At 46.2% G+C, this 21,575-nt stretch overlaps 1 protein-coding gene across 3 annotated transcripts in view; it reads left to right on the forward strand.

Annotated features, from left to right (window-relative positions):
• LZTS3 (leucine zipper tumor suppressor family member 3) overlaps window positions 1-21,119 on the forward strand; it is a 46,046-nt gene extending 24,927 nt beyond the window's left edge. For 2 of the 3 annotated variants that reach the window (XM_058193499.1, XM_058193500.1), the window contains 3 exons: window positions 15,023-15,467; window positions 18,141-18,974; window positions 20,245-21,119. In XM_058193499.1, coding sequence (XP_058049482.1) covers window positions 15,048-15,467; window positions 18,141-18,974; window positions 20,245-20,964 — 1,974 coding nt within the window. In that variant the 5' untranslated portion in view covers window positions 15,023-15,047 and the 3' untranslated portion in view covers window positions 20,965-21,119. The remainder of the gene's footprint in view (window positions 1-15,022; window positions 15,468-18,140; window positions 18,975-20,244) is intronic. The other variant, XM_058193498.1, reaches the window with a different exon arrangement.
• The last annotated feature ends 456 nt before the right edge of the window (window positions 21,120-21,575 follow it).

Raw genomic sequence — 21,575 nt, forward strand, 5'->3', positions numbered from 1 at the left:
TCTTCTTGCTCTCCTTTCCCCCTCTTCTACCTCTCTCTTTCCTACCTACTTTCTTCCTTCACTCTCTCCTCTCCCTTTCCATTCCCTTCTGAAATGGCAGCTGAGCAGCCCCGATTTCGGCAAGCCCCGATCGACAAGCTCAACGTCCTAGCCCCTGAGCCACCGCGTCCCTTTATTTTATTTATATTTTATATATTTTATTTTATTTATATAACGCTCAGTTTGTGTGATCTGGGTACAGTTATTTTGAAGCAGTCATAATCCACATATTTGTTGTAGTATTCATGACAATAATATTGATAACATAATAGCAATAGGAGCTGTTGTTGGATGGTGGCTGCTGCCAAACAGGGAGTCTTTGACTTGACAAGTATGGATTTGGAGACCATCCGTAGTTTCAGTGGCTTGGGAAAAAGGACTTACAACTGGTCCTCGCACTTACGACCAGGAACAATGTAGTTCAACAGGAACTCTGGGAGTTGAAGTCCACAAGTCTTAAAGGGACCAAGGTTGGAGACCCCTGGCTGACCTTTTGCGCAAGCCTATTGGTCAGCCAAAGGGAGTTCTGATTGGCTAAAGGGGTACCCTGCCATTTCTCTGCATTCTAAGATCAGCTGTGCATTTTATTCTTTTTTTTATTTTTTTTCCGTTTTATTTAAAACATTTCTAGAGCTGCCCCATCTTATACCAAACTCTGGGTGGCTCCCAGTCAAAAGTCATCTGCCCAAATTAGCTCAAGAGAGAGTTTGGACTAGTGGTTAAAGCATTAGGCGAGAAACCAGGAGACAGTGAGTTCTAGTTTTGCCTTAGGCGTGAAAGCTGGCTGGGTGACTTGAGTTAATTACCAGGGGACTGTGAGTTCTAGTTCCACCCTAGGCATGAAAGCTGGCTTTGGGCCAATCACCAGGAGACGGTGAGTTCTAGTTTCGCCTTAGGCATGAAAGCCAGCTAAGTGATTTGGGTTAATTACCAGGAGACTATGAGTTCTAGTTCCACCCTAGGCATGAAAGCTGGCTGGGTGACTTTGGGCCAATCAGCAGGAGACGGTGAGTTCTAGTTTCACCTTAGGCATGAAAACTGGCTGGGTGACTTGAGTTAATTAACAGTGGACTGTGAGTTCTAGTTCCACCCTAGGCATGAAACTGGGTGGGTGATTTTGGGCCAATCACTAAGAGACAGTGAGTTCTAGTTTCGCCTTAGGCACGAAACCTGGCTAGGTGACTTGAGTTAATTACCAGGGGACTGTGAGTTCTAGTTCCACCCTAGGCATGAAAGCTGGCTTTGGGCCAATCACCAGGAGACGGTGAGTTCTAGTTTCGCCTTAGGCATGAAAGCCAGCTAAGTGATTTGGGTTAATTACCAGGAGACTATGAGTTCTAGTTCCACCCTAGGCATGAAAGCTGGCTGGGTGACTTTGGGCCAATCAGCAGGAGACGATCTCTCTTTCCTACCTACTTTCTTCTACTTTCTTCTACTTTCTTCTACTTTCTTCTACTTTCTTCTACTTTCTTCTACTTTCTTCTACTTTCTTCTACTTTCTTCTACTTTCTTCTACTTTCTTCTACTTTCTTCTACTTTCTTCTACTTTCTTCTACTTTCTTCTACTTTCTTCTACTTTCTTCTACTTTCTTCTACTTTCTTCTACTTTCTTCTACTTTCTTCTACTTTCTTCTACTTTCTTCTACTTTCTTCTACTTTCTTCTACTTTCTTCTACTTTCTTCTACTTTCTTCTACTTTCTTCCTTCACTCTCTCCTCTCCTTTCCCCCTCTTCTACCTCTCTCTTTCCTACCTACTTTCTTCCTTCACTCTCTCCTCTCCTTTTCCATTCCCTTCTGAAATGGCAGCTGAGCAGCCCCGATTTCGGCAAGCCCCGATTGACAAGCTCAACGTCCTAGCCCCTGAGCCACCGCGTCCCCTTATTTTATTTATATTTTATATATTTTATTTTATTTATATAACGCTCAGTTTGTGTGATCTGGGTACAGTTATTTTGAAGCAGTTATAATCCACATATTTGTTGCAGTATTCATGACAATAATATTGATAACATAATAGCAATAGGAGCTGTTGTTGGATGGTGGCTGCTGCCAAACAGGGAGTCTTTGACTTGACAAGTATGGATCTGGAGACCATCCGTAGTTTCAGTGGCTGGGAAAAAGCACGAAGCTGAAGCCTGAAGATGACGAATGAGACTCGGCTGCCGCCAAGACACTTCCAATTTTACACGGAGAAAACCCAATAACCAAAGACCTATATACAAACACCTGCGAAAACTCAGAAAACAAATATATATATGTATATATATATATATATATATATATATATATATATATATATATATATATATATATATATATATATATATATATATATATATATATATATATATTTCTAGGACCTAAATGGTCGAATTTAACATGGATGTAAGGACAGGGGAAACTTGAGGACAAGGACGACGAAACATTCTGCTTCTCTTGTCATTGTTACTATTGCATAGTTGTTTGTTTCAATCAGTATCAGTCTTAATTGTCCTTTGTCTTTCCCTCACGGGCGATGCAAGCCAGAAACCGCAATATTGTTTTCCAGACAAGAAAACCCTACAATTATCTCATTACTGGCTCGGAAAAGACACAAGCAATTTCTCGGGTGTTTTTCTTTCTGTGCTGCTAAAGGAGGGTTTTAGGAGCTCCCAAACTCACTGGTGCATCATTTAAAAATAAATAAATTTGCAATTCTGAGGACTCGTTCAAATTCTTCAAAATTACTCCAGTCGGGCCTTGGGATAAATAAGGGATAAATAAGATAAATAAATAAAAAAGGTAGGAAGAACCGGTTGCAGGAGTTGGGTTTGGCCAGCCTAGAGAAAAGAAGGACTGGGGGGGGGACGGGACATAATATTAGTATTCCAGTATTTATAATAATAATAATAATAACAACAACAGAGTTAAAAGGGACCTTGGAGGCCTTCTAGTCCAACCCCCTGCCCAGGCAGGAAAACCCCACACCATCTCAGATAGATATTTGAGGGGCTGCCCCAAAGAAGAGGAGGGGGAGGGTTTCGACCTATTCTCCCGAGCACCTGAGGGCAGGACAAGAAGCGACGGATGGAAACTAAACAAAGAGAAAAGCAACCTGGAATTAAAGAGAAACTTCCTGACAGTGAGGACAGTGAGCCGGCGGAACAGCTTGCCACCAGACATTGTGGGTGTTTCCATCAGTGGAGGCTTTTAAGAAGAGACTGGACAGCCACCTGCCTGAAATGGTCTAGGGCCAGTGATGGTGAGCTTTTTAGAGACCGAGGGCCCAAACTCCAACCCCAAACCCACTTATTTCTCGCAAAGTGCCAACGCGGCAATTTAACCTGAATAATGAGGTTTTACTACCTAAAATAAGGATAAACAAGGCAGAGCTCAGCTAATTGTTCTGAGAAAAACGTGATAAATGCACTTTTATGCCCCTTCGTTCAAATGTTACGTTTAACAACAAGAAAAAAGGAAAACTTTTGTAATAGCATTTCCCTCTTTCCCCCCCTCTTCCCCTCCCTCTCTTCCTCTCTTTCTCTCTTTCCCTCCTCTCTCTCTTCCCCTCCCTCTCTTCCCCTCCCTTCCTGTTTCCCTCCCTCCCTCTTTTTCTCTTCCCCTCCCCTTTTCCTCTTCCCCTCCCTCCCTCCCTTTCTTTTTCTCTCTTTCCCTCCCTCCCTCTTTCTCTCATCCCTCCTCTTTTCTTCCCAATCTCTCTCTTTCCTCCCTCTCTTTCCTCTTTCCTTCCTCCTTCCTCTCTCTCTCCTCCCTCCCTCTCTCTCTTTTCCCTTCCCTCCTTTTCTCTCTCTCCCCCTCCCTCCTTTTTCTCTATCCCTCCCTCCCTTCCCCTCTCTTTCTCTCTTACTCTTTCCCTCCTCTCTTTCTCTCTTTCCTCCTCTCTCTCTCTCTTCCCTCCCTTCTTCTCTTCCCTCCCTCCTCCCTTCCTCTCTCTTTCTCTGTCTCTCTCTCTCTTTCCTTCCTCTCTCTCTTTCCCTCCCTCCTCTCTCTTCCCCTCCCCACTTTTTCTCTTTCCATTCCTCCCTTCCTCTCTCTTTCTGTCTCTTTTCCTCCCTCTCTCTCTTTCTCTTTTCCCTCCCTCTCTCTCTTCCCCTCCCCTTCTTCTCTTCCCTCCCTCCCTTCCTCTCTCTTTCTCTGTCTCTCTCTCTCTCTTTCCCTTCCTCTCTCTCTTTCCCTCCCTCCTCTCTCTTCCCCTCCCCACTTTTTCTCTTTCCATTCCTCCCTTCCTCTCTCTTTCTGTCTCTTTTCCTCCCTCTCTCTCTTTCTCTTTTCCCTCCCTCTCTCTCTTTCTCTCTTTCCCTACCCCTCTCTCTTTTTCTCTCTCTTCTCCTCCCTCTCCCTTCCCTCCCTCTCCCTCTCTCTCTTTCTCTCCCCCTGTGGGAGAAACACAAGGGAGCTGGGCTGGGCCCACAGAGAAGGTTTTATGTGCCACAGGTACACCATCACTGGTATAGGGTCTCCCGCTTGAGCAGGGGGCTGGACTAGAAGGCCTCTCAGGTCCCCTCCAGCTCTATTCTGATTAAGAAAGCAAACAGAGACTTTAAAACGTCCCTCTTCCCCTTTGAAATCCTGCAGAATTTTCTGCCAGTAATGTTGTGAAATATATTTATTTTTTTCCTGGAAATGTTGAAACCGTGCGGAGAAAAATTCTTTCGTGGCTCCCTTAGTTTTTGTTTTTTCTCTTTCTTTCTTAAATTCCCTGTGAGTAAAGAAAGTTAGAGAGTGGAAAGAAAAAAAAAGCGACTTATGACTGTGTTTCACATTTACGACCGTTACAGCATCCCCCATGGTCACGTGATCAAAATTCAGACGCTTGGCCCTGTTGCGACCTTTTGACAAGCAAAATCCATGGGAAAGCCGGATTCATGTAACAACCGGGTGACTTGCTTATCAACTGCAACGATTTGTTCAGTGACCGTTACGACAAAAGGGACTTCCGGCCGTTGGTCACGCTTAACAACCGCTGCAGCATCGGGAGCTTGGCCACCGACTCCTATATTTATAACGGTTTGCAGTGTCCTTCTTTTGCGACCTTCTGACCAGCCAAGTCAGTGGATTCACTTAACAACCGGGTTACTATCTTTAATAGCTGCGTGTGATTTTTGCTTAACAACCGTGGCAAAGAAAGGGCGTAGAACCGGGCGAAACTCCCTTAACAAACGTCTCACGTAACAACAGATATTTCGGGCTCCTTTGTGGTCATAAATCAAGGACCACCTATACCAGGGGTCTCCAACCTTGGCAACTTTAAGCCTGGAGGACTTCAACTCCCAGAATCCCCCAGCCAGCTTTGCTTAACAACAGACATTTCGGGCTCCTTTGTGGTCGTAAATCGAGGACCACCTATACCAGGGGTCTCCAACCTTTTTTTTTTTAAATTTGCATTTATATCCCGCCCTTCTCCGAAGACTCAGGGCGGCTTACAATGTGTTAAGCAATAGTCTTCATCCATTTGTGTATTATATACAAAGTCAACTTTTATTGCCCCCAACAATCTGGGTCCTCATTTTACCTACCTTATAAAGGATGGAAGGCTGAGTCAACCTTGGGCCTGGTGGGGCTTGAACCTGCAGTAATTGCAAGCAGCTGCTGTTAATAACAGACTGCATTAGCAGTCTGAGCCACAGAGGCCCCTTGGCAACTTTAAGCCTGGAGGACATACTTATGGGACCGCCTGCTGTTACCTTATGCCTTATACTCTCACAGAGAAGGTCTTCTCAGGGTGCCGTCTGCCAAGCAATGCCGGCTGGCGGCCCCCAGGGGAAGGGCCTTCTCTGTTGGAGCACCTACCCTCTGGAACGAACTTCCCCCTGGTTTGCGTCAATTATCTGACCTTCGTACCTTTCGCCGGGAATTAAAAACTTATTCATTTATCCAAGCGGGACTGGCTTGATTTTTAAATTTCCAAATTTTAATTTTTTGTAATTTTATATGGGGTATTTTAGGTTGGGTCAATTGACGGTTTTAATTTGGCCATTATTGAATATGTATTTTAAATTTATATTTTAATTGTGTATATTTAAATTGTTTTAACTTTGCCCTGAGTCCTTCGGGAGAAGGGCGGTATAAAAATTTAAATAAATAAATAAATAAATAAATAAATAAATAAATAAATAAATAAATAAATAAATAAATCTCCCAGAATTCCCCAGCCAGCAAAGAATTCTGGGAGTTGAAGTCCTCCAGGCTTAAAGTTGCCAAGGTTGGAGACCCCTGACTTATACTATAATCTAGCCAAAAAGAAAATGCAAGTTTCCTTTGAACGTTTTTGAAGGGATGGGGTTTGGAGCAAATAGCTCCAATTCAGCCTCCACCGCCCCTCCCTGTGGAAACAGCCGCTGAGATTAGCATCAATAAAAGAAAAGCACTTTTTGTCTTTTTTTTTTAAAAAAAAATCTCTTTAATGGGTGTTTGGAAACCCAAAGCCTTTGGAGCAGGGAGGGGCTGGTTAAATATTGACTGTCGGTTTAGTGGAGTTTTTGTGGAGTAAATTCTCTCCAGGTTCAGCCAAAGAAAACAAAAAAAAAAGTATTCCGGATGAAAGGAGTAATAAAGACTTGATTCAAGATTCGCTTGCTTGATTGCGTTGGAATTAGGACCCATCGACCTTCCGGATGGCTTTGCTTAGAACCGTCCGGCCATCCCTTCTTGGCCAGATTGAACACCGAGAAGGAAATCAGACCTCCAAATTTAGAGGATGCGGTCGATCCAGCCGAGTCTGTGAAGATTTTAATCCAGTTCAAGCGAATTAAAAAAAAGCAAGCAAGAGGCTAGTCCTCTGTGAGTCTAGCGAATCATCTTCGAGCGCAGGGTTTTTTCAAACTCCGAGCATGCTTGCTGGAGTATTAAAATCCACGCACGTTGGCCGGGTGGGGGGTGGGGGTGGATTCTGGGAGTTGGAAATCCACCCATCTTCCAGTCGGCAAGGTTGAGGAGCACAGTTATACGGTACAGGCCGTCCTGGACTTAACAACAGGTCATTTAGTGGCCGCTCAAAGTTACAACGTCGCTGAAAAAAGTGACTCGTGACCATTTTTTTCACACTTAACGACCGTTGCAGCATCCCGGGTTGCTGCCGGTTTAACAACCGGTTTGGTGAGCGTGCGCTTTGCGTGCCTAAGGCACTTGCGCGCAGTGCTGAAAACGTTGCATGAGGGCCGTAATAGCTCAGGCTGTAAGAAGCCTGTTATTAAAACACAGCTGCCTGCAATTACTGCAGGTTCTGGTCCCACCAGGCCCGAGGTTGACTCAGCCTTCCATCCTTTATTAGGTAGGTAAAATGAGGACCCAGATTGTTGGGGGGGCAATAAGTTGACTTTGTATATAATATACAAATGGATGAAGACTATTGCTTGACATAGTGTAAGCCGCCCTGAGTCTTCGGAGAAGGGCGGGATATAAATGTAAATAAATAAAATAAAAAATAAAATAAAATAAATAAATAAATAAATAAAAGCTCAGCTGCTTACTTTCCAAGTTAGCAACGGTAAGTAGAACGGCGAGGCAGGGAGGCAGCTGTGCGACGCGATTGAGATGAGCTACAAAGCAGGAAATAAAGGACAGGATAGAGCGGGGTGGGTGGGGCCAACTGATCATCGGCACGACCAGTTCGCCCAAACCGGTCCAAACCAGCTGAAAACCCCCTATGAGTATCCCCATAGCCACGTGATCGAAATTCAGACACTTGGTAACTGGTTCATATTTGTGATCGTTGCCGTGTCCCGGGGTCATGTGATCCCCTTTTTTTGTGACCCCCCCCCGACAAGCACCTGTCGACGGGGAAGCCAGTTTCACTTAACGACCGTGTGATTAATTTAACAACCGCAGCAAATCACTTAACAACGGAGGCAAAGGAAGGTTTTAAAAATCCGCCAACCAATGTCGGCTGGCGGCCCACAGGGGAAGGGCCTTCTCTGTGGGGGCTCCCACCCTCTGGAATGAACTTCCCCCAGGACTGCGCCAATTGCCTGACCTTCGGACCTTCCGCCACGAGTTGAGGACATATCTATTTATTCGCGCAGGACTGGCATAGAAATTTTAGTAGTTTTTAATATTTTGGATGTAAATTAATGGGGTTTTTATGGTTTTAAAGGGATTTTAATTTTGGCCGTATGTAAGTTTTTAAATTATTGTTTTACTGTGCATATTTTTGTTTTATTCTGGCTGTGAACCGCCCTGAGTCCTTCGGGAGAAGGGCGGTATAAAAATCTAATAAAATCTAAAATCTAAATGGGGCCAAACTCATGGAACAACCGTCTTGCTTAGCAACAGAAATTTGGGGCTGAATTGTGGTCGAAAGTCGAGGATTACCTGTTCTGAAAGGAAAGTTTGGAGCTTGACAATTCACACCTGTTATTTCTGGTGCTGGTTTCTTGGGGGGGGGGGTAGGAAAAAGTTACGGTGTTGGAAGAAAATTCTGATCCGGTTGCAAGTTGGAAGAAAGATGCTGGAAATAAAATGGAAGCAGGCTGCATTTTGGGAAGGAGGTCTCTGTTTATATAGTAGCCAGAAACTTCAGTGACAGCAGCATGTTTCTGGGGTGGTCGTAAGTCAGTGCCGTTGTAAATATACTTGTTAGAAGGAAAATCCATCTGGTTCAGTTCCAAGCCGGGAGAAAAACACGGGAAATAAAATGGAGACTGATTGGAAAGGAAGATTCTGTTTATTGGTGAACAGAGCCACCAACAGCATGTGGTTCTGGGGCAGCTGACCAAAGGGAGTTGAGAGTAGGTGGTTTTTTTAATACCTTCTTTGAACTTTGTATTTGAGCTTCCTGTTCCTGGGCAAGGGCATGTCCTTCAATAATCTATTGGCTGTTGTCAGATTCCTATGGGGTCATGGCTGGCTCTTATAGCAGGGGTGTCAAACTCAAGGCCCATAGGCCAGATCCAACCCGCGGCATGCTTAGATCTGGCCCACGGCCCGCAGTACCCCGCCACCGTTTTCACTGGCAGAGCACTCAGGCCCCCGCATCAGAGATGGGTTTCAGCAGGTTCGGACCAGTTCTGGAGAACCGGTAGAGGAAATTTTGAGCAGTTCGGAGAATCGGTAGCGGAAATTTTGAGTAGTTCGGAGAATCGGTAGCGGAAATTTTGAATAGTTCGGAGAATCGGTAGCGGAAATTTTGAATAGTTCAGAGAACCGGTAGTGGAAATTTTGAGTAGTTCAGAGTACCGGTAATAAATATTCTGACTGGCCCCGCTCCCCATCTATTCTCTGCCTCCCAAGTCCCAGCTGATCGGGAGGAAATGGGGATTTTGCAGTATCCTTCCCCCGGAGTGGGGTGGGAATGGAGATTTTACAGTATCCTTCCCCTGCCATGCCCGCCATACCCATGCCCACGCCCACCAAGCCACACCCACAGAACCAGTAGTAAAAAAAATTGTAAACCCACCACTGCCCCACACGAACCCCCTCCCCAAATGAGTGATGTCAAGCTGGCCGTGCCCCTCCCTGCCCACAGCCCCCCAAGGTCAAACATAACCCTGAGGCAGCCCTGGATGAAATCGAGTTTGATACCCCTCCTCTATAGACGGAAGAGGAAATGTATATCTTAGGTGCTTGTCTGAGCTAATCCTCTCAACTCTTTTGGCCCAATTGCTTATCTGAAGTTTCTGTCTTTCCGAACGGATTACGAATCTGCATTTCTAAAAACTGTCCTGCTCAGTTTCTGCTTGGAGGCAAGGAGACTGGGGCTGGTATCTGCCTCCCTTAAAATTTCCCACCCGCACCCCAATTTCTCCTTTAGGGGAAATATTTTATCCTGCCTTTTTTAAATATTTCCGAAAATATTTCATTCTTCTACCCCGTTTCCCTGAAAATAAGACCTCCCCTGATAATAAGCCCAATCGCGCTTTTGAGCGCATGCGCTAAAATAAACCTCCCCCTGAAAATAAGCCCCCCTCCCCAAAAATATTTAAACGCAGAGCTGGAAATCAGGTAAGACGGCAAGAGGAGCCCCGTCTTGCTCCACACGCCCCAAAATAAGACCTCCCTGAAAATAAGGCCAAGTGCTTATTTCGGGGTTCAAAACATATAAGACAGGGAGGGTCTTATTTTCGGAGAAACACGTTAGGGGGGGTGGGGCGGGGTGGGGCTTCCTACATACCGAAAAGCATTTACTCTTTCCTGCCCTCTTGTGGCTGGCTGGATATTTGCCACCCAGATTTAGTATTATTATTTTTTTTTAAATGTGCTTGAAGGATTTTTGTTTTTAGTTGCAAAGTCGTGTCCGACCCATTGTGACCAGGAGTGGGATTCACTTACGTTCCCTACTGGTTTGCAAATGTGAGTGCGGGCCTTCCGTGCATGCGCCCGGCCTCAAAAACATGCTTAAATAGGATGGCGTACAGCCGAGGCGGATGGGCAGGCCCACCCGCAATTTCCGCTACTAGTTCGGCCGAACCGGGTTGAACCGGCTGAATCCACCTCTGATCACGACCCCATGGACAACCTTCCTCCAGGCCTTCCTGTCCTCTACCATCCTCTGGAGTCCATTTAAGCTCCCGCCGACTGCTTCAGTGACTCCTTCCAGCCACCTCGTTCTCTGTCGTCCCCTTCTTCTTTTGCCCTCAATCTTTCCCAGCATTCGGCTCTTCTCCAGGGAGTCCTTCCTTCTCATTAAGTGGCCAAAGGATTTGAGTTTCCTCTTCAGGATCTGGCCTTCTAAAGAGCAGTCAGGGTTGATCTCCTCTAGGACTGACCAGTTGGATCGCCTTGCAGTCCAAGGGACTTGCAGGATGGATCTGTCTGTCTGTCTGTCTGTCTGTCTGTCTGTCTGTCTGTCTGTCTGTCTGTCTATCTATCTATCTATCTATCTATCTATCTATCTATCTATCTATCTATCATCTATCGTTAGTTGTGAAGTCATGTCCAACCCATCGCAACCTCATGGACGATGTTCTTCCAGGCCTTCCTGTCCTCTACCATCCTCTGGAGTCCATTTAAGCTCACGCCGACTGCTTCAGTGACTCCATCCAGCCACCTCATTCTCTGTCGTCCCCTTCTTCTTTTGCCCTCCATCGTTCCCAGCATTCGGCTCTTCTCCAGGGAGTCCTTCCTTCTCATTAGGTGGCCAAAGGATTTGAGTTTCCTCTTCAGGATCTTTCTGGCCTTCTAAAGAGCAGTCAGGGTTGATCTTCTCTACAACTGACCGGTTGGATCGCCTTGCAGTCCAAGGGACTTGCAGGATGTATCTATCTATCTATCTATCTATCTATCTATCTATCTATCTATCTATCTATCTATCTATCTATCTATCTATCTATCTATCTACCTCACCCCATTCCTAAGAGGACCATAAGGGGCGTGCATAAGCACACAAACGTGCCTACCGTTCCTGTCCTATTGTTTTTCTTTCTTCTTCCTATATATGTTTATATGTGTATATACTATATAATCTTTTTGTATGATGTTGTGACAAAATAAATAAATATCTATCTATCTATCTATCTATCTATCTATCTATCTATCTATCTATCTATCTATCTATCTATCTATCTATCTATCTATCGTTAGTTGTGAAGTCATGCCTGACCCATCGCAACCCCATGGACAACATTCCTCCATGCCTCCCTGTCCTCTACCATCCTCTGGAGTTCCCCTTCTTCTTTTGCCCTCCATCGTTCCCAGCATTCGGCTCTTCTCCAGTCAGTCCTTCCTTGCCATTAGGTGGCCAAAGGATTTGAGTTTCCTCTTCAGGATCTTTCTGGCCTTCTAAAGAGCAGTCGGGGTTTGCTTTGACCCAGTTCCCGGGGCTTTTCACAGCTAAACGAGAGGCAGCATACAGAATGAAGGGGTGTTTTTCTGATCTTTGCATCTCCATTGGCTGCTGAAATGTCAACACTTCTCTCACCCTTTAGAAACTGGGAGAAGTAACACCTCTCCAAATCGCCAGGTGTTACTGCTGTCCGTTTTTTAAAAGCTGTTGGTAAAGTTTTTTTTTTTTTGGAAGGTCGGTCTCGCTTGTAATGGATTGGGGGTGGGGTGCCTGCACATTGGAAGCCAAAATCCAAGCAACTTTGCTCAGCCACTTATGCAACACTCAATAATTTTCCCCCACTCTTGTCTTTGTTTTGTACAAGGTCTGCTGTTCTCTTCTTTCTTCTGTTTTGCCCGTGGTGATGTTACCTAGTTTGATTAATAAATAATAAAATGTCTGCAAGAAAACCACCAAGCTCAGAGAGCACCAAGGACCCCACAGTTCTCCTCCTCCTCCTCCTCCTCCTCCCTCTTCCCCCTCCCCCGTCTCCCCCTCCCCCTGCTCTCTGCAAACCCCACTCCCTTCTAGCACTGATGGTGTTACCTACATTCGTCACGAAACGTCTGCAAGAAACCCACCAAGCTCAGAGAGCACCAAGGACCCCACAGTTCTCCTCCTCCTCCTCCTCCTCCCTCTTCCCCCTCCCCCGTTTCCCCCTCCCCCTGCTCTCTGCAAACCCCACTCCCTTCTAGCACTGATGGTGTTACCTACATTGGTCACAAAACGTCTGCAAGAAAACAACCAAGTTCAGAGAGCACCAAGGACCTTACAGTCCTCCTCCTCCTCCTCCTCCTCTTTCTTCTCCTCCTCCTCCTCCTCCTCCTGTCTGCAAGCCCCACTCCCTTCTAGCACTGATGGTGTTACCTACATTGGTCACGAAACGTCTGCAAGAAACCCACCAAGCTCAGAGAGCACCAAGGACCCCACAGTTCTCCTCCTCCTCCTCTCCATATACCCTCCTCCCTTCTAGCACTGATGATGTTACCTAGTTGGGTCATGAAATGTCTGCAAATAAATCACCAAACTCAGAGAGCACCAAGGACCCCGCACTCATCCTCCTCCTCCTCCTCCTTCCCCTCCTCCTCCTGCTCCTCCTCCTCCTCTCTGCAAGCCCCACTCCCTTCCAGCACTGATGATGTGTTGTTGTTTTTTTTGCATTTATATCCCGCCCTTCTCCGAAGACTCAGGGCGGCTTACACTATGTCAAGCAATAGTCTTCATCCATTTGTATACTATATACAAAGTCAACTTATTGCCCCCCAACAATCTGGGTCCTCATTTTACCGACCTTATAAAGGATGGAAGGCTGAGTCAACCTTGGGCCTGGTGGGGCTTGAACCTGCAATATTGCAAGCAGTTGCTGTTAATAATAGGCTGCATTAGCCTGTTGCACCACCAGAGGCCCTTGTTACCTAGTTGGGTCATGAAACGTCTGCAAGAAAACCCCATCGAGCTCAGAGAACACGAAGGATCTCATAGTCCTCCTCTTCTTTTCATCTCCTCCTCTTCTCCACCTCCTCTTCCCAAACCCCACTCCCTTCTAGCACTGATGACATTGCCTCGTTGGATAAGGAAACGTGCAAGAAAATAACCAAGCACAGAGAGCACCAGGGACTCCCTGAATTAAAGTTCCTTGATCAAACAGTTCCCTAATTAACTAGCTCCCTAATCAAGGAACCGTCAAGGAGAAAACCAGACACAGACACACACCCCAATACTGGCATGGCAAACAATTGTATATAACAGGGATCACACCCCACTCACACCCCATTAGTACTGATAATGTCATCTAGTTGGGTAACAAAACCTTTGCGAGAAAACCACCAAGCTCAGAGAGCAGTGTAGACTCTCCTTCTCCTCCTGCTCTCCACCAACCTCCCTCCTAACATTGATGTTATTATCTAGTTGGGTAATGAAACACCTGCGAGAAAACCACCAAGCTCAGAGAGCACCAAGAACTCCACACTCCTCCTCCTCCTCCTCCTCCTCTCCCACTCCCTCCTAGCACTGGTGATGTTATTATCTAGCTGGGTCATGAAACATCTGCAAGAAAACCACCAAGCTCAGAGACCACCAAGAACCCCTCACTCCTCCTCCTCCTCCTCCTCCTCCTCCTCCTCCTCCTCCTCCTCTTCCTCCTCCTCCTCCTCTTCCTCTTCCTCCTCCTCTTCCTCCTCCTCCTCCTCCTCCTCCTCTCCCACTCCCTCCTAGCACTGGTGATGTTATTATCTAGCTGGGTCATGAAACATCTGCAAGAAAACCACCAAGCTCAGAGAGCACCAAGAACCCCTCACTCCTCCTCCTCTCCCACTCCCTCCTAGCACTGGTGGTGTTATTATCTAGCTGGGTCATGAAACATCTGCAAGAAAACCACCAAGCTCAGAGAGCACCAAGAACCCCTCACTCCTCCTCCTCCTCCTCCTCCTCCTCCTCCTCCTCCTCTTCCTCCTCCTCCTCCTCTTCCTCCTCCTCCTCTTCCTCTTCCTCCTCCTCTTCCTCCTCCTCCTCCTCCTCCTCTCCCACTCCCTCCTAGCACTGGTGATGTTATTATCTAGCTGGGTCATGAAACATCTGCAAGAAAACCACCAAGCTCAGAGAGCACCAAGGACCCCACACTACTCCACCACCACCACCACCACCTCCTCCTCCTCCTCCTCCTTTCCCACTCTCTTCTAGCACTGGTGATGTTATCTAGTTGGGTAACAAAATGTATGCAAGTTCAGAGAGCAGTAGAGACTCCACAGACCTCCTCCTCCTCCTGTCCGCCAGCCTCTCTCCTTCTAACGTTGATGATATTATCTAGTTGGGTCATGAAACATCTGCAAGAAAAGCACCAAGCTCAGAGAACACCAAGAACCCCACAGTCCTCTCCTCCTCCTCCTCCTCCTCCTCCTCCTCCTCCTCCTCCTCCTCCTCCTCTCCACAAACCCCCCTCTTTTCTAGCACGGATGATGTTCCCTAGCTGGATCATGAAACGTCTGCCGGAAAGCAACCAGTCTCAGAAAGCAGCCAGCGCCCCACAATTGAGCTACAAATATTCTCTTCCAAAACTTAGATCCATCCTTATTCCTGGTCCAACTTGAACCGTCTCTCCCAGACGGTTGTGCTACAGGCTCCGTGTTTAATGCTCGCTACTGCATAGGGAGGGGGGAAATAGCATTTCCCCCCCCCCCAATGCTCTATTTTTTTGGGGGGGGGCTGTTTTCTTCTCTTTCTTCCAGAGCCACTGACTTCCCACCTTTTGCCATGGCCAAATTAGAGACCCTTTCCGTCCTGAGTGATGCCAGCTACCGCAGCCAGGAGACCTTCCATGCCTTCCATCCCAGAAGCTCCGAATCCGCCTCGCAGAGCAGCGTGGGCAGCGGCGTCGCACACGAAATGGACTTCGCCGTGAAGAACCTGGCGGTCACCAGGCCTCAGAACACGCACCAGCCGCTGGACGGGACGCGGAGTAGCTACTCTCTCTCCACGCGTCACGCCGGGGAGGAGAAGGTCTCCGGCTCCATCTACATCAACGGGGACTTGCGCAAGTGCGAGAAGGGAAAGAGCGACGTTGGTGGGAACGTGGCGGCCAACAACGAGAAGAACATGCCTCCGCCGTTGCCCCAGTACAGAGAAGCCAATAAACCACCAAAGATATTGCCAGTCTCTGGGAAACTGGACCAGGTGGGTGCCCATCTTCATGAAGAGTTGGAAGGGACCTTGGAGGTCTTCTAGTCCAACCCTCAAGATGGCGGTTGGTTCCGTGCCAATCAACAGAGAACCTTATAGGGGTGGGGAAATGTGGCCCAATTAGGATTTGGGGACTTCAACTCCCAGAATGCCTGAGACAGCTATGCTGGCTGAGGAATTCTGGGAATTGCAGGTCAAAAGGGCCATTGTTCCCCATGCTGGCTGAGGAATTCTGGGAGTTGAAGTCCACAGGTCATAAAAGGGCCATCGTTCCTCATGCTGGCTGAGGAATTCTGGGGGTTGAAGTCCACAGGTCATAAAAGGGCCATCGTTCCTCATGCTAGCTGAGGAATTCTGGGAGTTGAAGTCCACAGGTCCTAAAGGAGCCACAATTCCCCACCCCTGACCTAAGATGTTGCTTTATTTATTAATTAAATTTATTTGCTGCCCGTCTTGTTTCCAAGCGGCTTTATGGGTGGCTTTAGGAAGAATGGTGCTTGTCTTCCATGCTTTTCCGATTTAGGCCGTCCTCGATTTACGACCACAGTTGAGCCTCACATTTCCATTGCTCAATGAGGTACCTGTTAAGTGAGTTTTGCCCCGTTTTACAACCTTTCTTGCCATAGTTGTTATACGAACCATTGTTCAGTGAGCAACACATTTGTTAAGCGAATCTGGCTTCCCCGTTATCTTTGCTTGTCAGAAGGTCGCAAAGGGGATCATCACGCGTCCCCGGGGACACTGCAACTGTCATAAATATGAGCCAGTTGCCAAGCATCTGAATTTTGATCACGTGACCATGAGGATGCCACAATGGTCGTAAGTGTGAAAAACGGTCATATCTCACTTTTTCCCCCAATGCCATTATAACTTTGAACGGTCCCTAAATGAAAACTGTTTTAAGTCGAGGTCTACCTGGAAATGTAATAAATAAATTTAATAAATGTGATAGATGGATAGGTAGATAGATAATGGATAGTTGATGGAGGTAGGGAGATAGAGACAGATGGGGATGGATAAATAGATGATAGATAGATACTGATAGGTAGTTAGGTAGACAGGTAGGTAGGTGATAGATAGATAGATAGATAGATAGATAGATAGATAGATAGATAGATAGATAGATAGATAGATAGATAGATAGATGGATGATAGATGATAGAGATAGATAGATAGATAGATAGATAGATAGATAGATAGATAGATAGATAGATAGATAGATAGATAGATAGATAGATAGATAGATAATGGATAATAGATAGATGATGGATGGATGGATATATAGAGAGATAGAGATGGATAGTTAAATAGATAGATGATCGATAATAGATAGATAGATGATGGATAGATGATAGAGGTAGGTAGATAGAGACAGACAGGGATGGATAAATAGATGATAGAGATACTGGTTGGTAGGTAGACAGGTAGGTAGATAGATAGGTAGACAGGTGGACAGGTAGGTAGGTAGGTAGATAGATAGATGATCGTAGATAGATGGATGGATAGATAGATGATGGATAGGTGATGGATAGATAGATACCGGTAGATAGATAGATGGTGGATAGATACTCTAGATGATGGATGGATAGGTAGATAGATAGATGATAGATAGATGATGGATGGATAGATAGAAAGATAGATAGATAGATAGATAGATAGATAGATAGATAGATAGATAGATAGATAGATAGATAGATAATGGATAATAGATAGATGATGGATGGATGGATATATAGAGAGATAGAGATGGATAGATAGTTAAATAGATAGATGATCGATAATAGATAGATAGATGATGGATAGATAATAGAGGTAGGTAGATAGAGACAGATAGGGATGGATAAATAGATGATAGAGATACTGGTTGGTAGGTAGACAGGTAGGTAGATAGATAGGTAGACAGGTGGACAGGTAGGTAGGTAGGTAGATAGATAGATGATCGAAGATAGATGGATGGATAGATAGATGATGGATAGGTGATGGATAGATAGATACCGGTAGATAGATAGATGGTGGATAGATACTGTAGATGATGGATGGATAGGTAGATAGATAGATGATAGATAGATAGATGATGGATGGATAGATAGAAAGATAGATAGATAGATAGATAGATAGATAGATAGATAGATAGATAGATAGATAGATAGATAATGGATAATAGATAGATGATGGATGGATGGATATATAGAGAGATAGAGGTGGATAGATAGTTAAATAGATAGATGATCAATAATAGATAGATAGATGATGGATAGATGATAGAGGTAGGTAGATAGAGACAGACAGGGATGGATAAATAGATGATAGAGATACTGGTTGGTAGGTAGACAGGTAGGTAGATAGATAGGTAGAGAGGTGGACAGGTAGGTAGGTAGATAGATAGATGATCGAAGATAGATGGATGGATAGATAGATGATGGATAGGTGATGGATAGATAGATACCGGTAGATAGATAGATGATGGATAGATACTGTAGATGATGGATGGATAGGTAGATAGATAGATAGATGATAGATAGATAGAAAGATGATGGATGGATAGATAGAAAAATAGATAGATAGATAGATAGATAGATAGATAGATAAGATAGATGATGGATAGATAGATAAATAGATAAATAAATTGAATTGTTTTATCTGGTGTCTTCTTCTTTTTCCTTTCAGAATACTGAGCCCTTAGTTAGACCTTCAGCCTTTAAACCAGTTGTTCCTAAAAACTTCCATTCCATGCAAAACCTGTGTCCACCGCAGAGCAACGGCGTCGCCACCGAGAACCGAAAGACTTCAAACCACACGCACAGCAATAGTCCTGCGCCGGTCAAAAGCGGCCTGGAGAAGGCCAGCCTTAACAGGACTACCAACCCAGGGGTTGGTCTCTCCGATTCTGGCCGCAACTCTTTAACCAGCTTGCCCACGTACGGCACAGGCTACAGCCAGCATGTTGGTCCCATGAGCGCGTCCACCAGTCACATCAACCGCATCGGGACCACCTACGGCGAGAAGAACGTTGTGGGATACAACGGGATATCTACCTCAGACAGCGGCCGGTCTTCCACGAAGAGCACCTCTTCCTTCAGCCGACTCAACCATCTCAACGAAACGATGCCTTTCCACTCGCCTTCCACGGACGACATCATCCAAGACTTGGAGAACCGTCTGTGGGAGAAAGAACAGGAAGTCCTCCAGATGAGGAGGAACCTGGACAAGAGCGAGGCGGCCATCTACCAAGTCTTTGAGGAGAAGCAAAAGATTTGGGAACGGGAGATGGACGAGCTGAGGCAGAACTACGCCAACAAGCTCCAGCAAGTCTCCAAGAAAGCCCAGCGAGCCCAACAAGCTCTCCAGCTCCAGATCTTTAAGCTCCAGCAGGAGAAGAAGAAGGTCCAAGATGACGTCGCTCAACTCCTTCAACAGCGGGAAGAGCTGGAGAAGAAATTTGTGGCTTTCAAAAAAGAACAGGCCGAGTTTCTTCCCAAGATTGAAGAGACCAAATGGGAGGTGAGAGTCAACCGGGATCAACACCGTACGGTGGCGTCCTAGGGTGGGCGGTTTTGAGAAAAAAGGGGTCTTCTTTTACTCCGTCCTCTTCCAACTATAGGTAATCCTCAACTCACGACCATCCATTCAGCCACCCTGAGGCACCATGTGCTCCAGTGGTGAAATTCAAATTTTTTTACTACCGGTTCTATGGGCGTGGCTTGCTCATTCTCTTTCCTATCCTTTCCTTTCCTTCTTCCCTTCCCTTTCTTTCCTCCTTTCCTTTCTTTCTATCCTCCATTTCTCTTTTCTTCCTTCCCTTCCCTCTTTCTCTTTCCTATCCTTTCCTTTCCTTCTTCCCTTCCCTTCCCTTCTCTTCCTTTCCTTTCCTTCTTCCCTTCCCTTTCTTTCCTCCTTTCCTTTCTTTCTATCCTCCGTTTCTCTTTTCTTCCTTCCCTTCCCTCTTTCTCTTTCCTATCCTTTCCTTTCACTTTCCTTTCCTTCTTCCCTTCCCCTTCCTTTCCTTTCCTTTCCTTTCCTTCTTTAACTTTCCTTTCCTTCTTCCCTTCCCTTCCCTTCCCTTCTTTCCTTTCCTTTCCTTTCCTTCTTTAACTTTCCTTTCCTTCTTCCTTCCTTCCCTTCCCTTCCCTTCTTCCTTCCCTTTCCTTCCTTCCTTTCTTTCCTCCTTTCCTTTCTTTCTATCCTCCGTTTCTCTTTTCTTCCTTCCTTCCTCTTTCTCTTCCTATCCTTTCCTTTCACTTTCCTTTCCTTCTTCCCTTCCCTTCCTTTCCTTTCCTTTCTTTACTTTTCTTCCTTTCCTTTCCTTTCCTTTCCTTCTTCCCTTCCCTTTCTTTCCTCCTTTCCTTTCCTTTCCTTTCCCTTTCTTTCCTTTTCTTTCTTTCCTCCTTTCCTTTCCTTCTTCCTTTCCTTTCCCTTCCCTTTCTTTCCTCCTTTCCTTTCCTTTCCTTTCCTTTCCTTTCCTTTCCTTTCCTTTCCTTTCCTTTCCTCTCCTCTCCTCTCCTCTCCTCTCCTCTCCTCTCCTCTCCTCTCCTCTCCTCTCCTCTCCTCCCCTTCCCTTCCCTTTCCCTCCCCCTTCTTTCCCCTTTCCTTTTTCCTCTTGAAAAAGCACCTTTGGGACAGTCTTATCAGGTGATCGTAGGATTTCAAAAGGGCTCAGTTATACTTCCTGTTTGCAGCTCTTGAGACAACATTTGGTTGTGCCCAGCCAACTAACTTTGTTTAAGAAGGGACCTCACGAGAATCTCTCTCTCTCTCTCTCTCTCTCTTCCAGGTGTGCCAGAAGGCAGGCGAGATCTCCCTGCTGAAGCAACAGCTGAAGGATTCTCAGGCTGACGTGTCCCAAAAGCTCAACGAGATCGTTGGGCTGCGTACCCAGCTCAAAGAAGGCAAGGGCTTCCTCCGAGAGAAGGAAGAGCAGATCCTGACGCTCAAGGACTCCTACAGCACCAAAAGCGTTAGCCTCGACTTCTGTGAGAGCGAGCTGCAGCTCAAGATGGCGGAGGTCCAGATGCTGAGGGAGAAGCTCAGCCAGTGCGAGCTGGAGGTCTCCAACCTGAAGCAGACCTTGGCTCACCTGGGAGGACACCCCAACCACGTCGCCTCGGAACTGCCCGAGAAGCTCGCCGCCAGGGACCCTTTGGCCTGCGAGAGCGACGAGGCCAAGATGAAACGCCAGAGCGAGGAGAACCTCAACGCTTTGAGGAGAGAAGTGGAGAGGCTCCAGGCGGAGCTGAAAGCGGAGCGCCAGTTGCGGGAGCAACAGATTTCGGACTTCGAGGAGGAGCGCTGCACGTGGCAAGAGGAGAAGGAGAAAGTCATCAAGTACCAGAAGCAGCTGCAGTTGAACTACGTGGAGATGTACCAGAAGAACCAACTCCTGGAGCACAAGGTGAACGAGATAGCCAACAAGGCCACCAGCCTCTCCCACGCGGAGGAAAAGAAAACGTGGACTCCCTCCAGACTGGAACGGATAGAGTCCACAGAAATCTAAGGAAAGAAACAACGGCATTTTTTTGGAGTACAATTATTTTTTTCTCTTCCTAATTACGGTGCCTGTAATTGAGCTGGAGATCTTCCCAAGTAGAATATGTGACATAACCAGCAGCTTAAATCTTTTGCACTTGGTCCCCTTCAGATATACTTTGGTGCTCTACAAATTACTCTTTATGTGGTGGGTGGGTGGGAGGTGGAAAGCCACTGGGGTACTTTTATGTTCCAGGAATGGTTTGACATCAGGAGTTCTTGTGCGTTGTTCTGTGGGGCTTTTCGTTGACGTGGTTTTCGTTCTGACTCCCATTAGCCAATGTACTACCAGTCTCGGCTCCCTTCTCGAATTCTCCCACGTGGCCTGCTTAGATCTGTGGAGTCCTTGGTGCTCTCTGAGCTGGGTTGTTTCCTTGCAGACGTTTCATGACCCAACTAGGTAACATTGTCAGTGCTCTGACCAGCATGAGTACCAACTAGCGATCAGAAGGCATGATGAAAACTCCCACCCGTGGATAACTATAGTTTCCGCTGGGAAAGCGCGACCATCCTAGACCAAGTTAAGTCCACAAATGCTAGAGAATTCCTGGAAGCAGCCATCAACAGACAAATCAGCCA

This window comes from Ahaetulla prasina, chromosome 8, assembly GCF_028640845.1.
Source record: "Ahaetulla prasina isolate Xishuangbanna chromosome 8, ASM2864084v1, whole genome shotgun sequence".
NCBI lineage: Eukaryota > Metazoa > Chordata > Lepidosauria > Squamata > Colubridae > Ahaetulla > Ahaetulla prasina.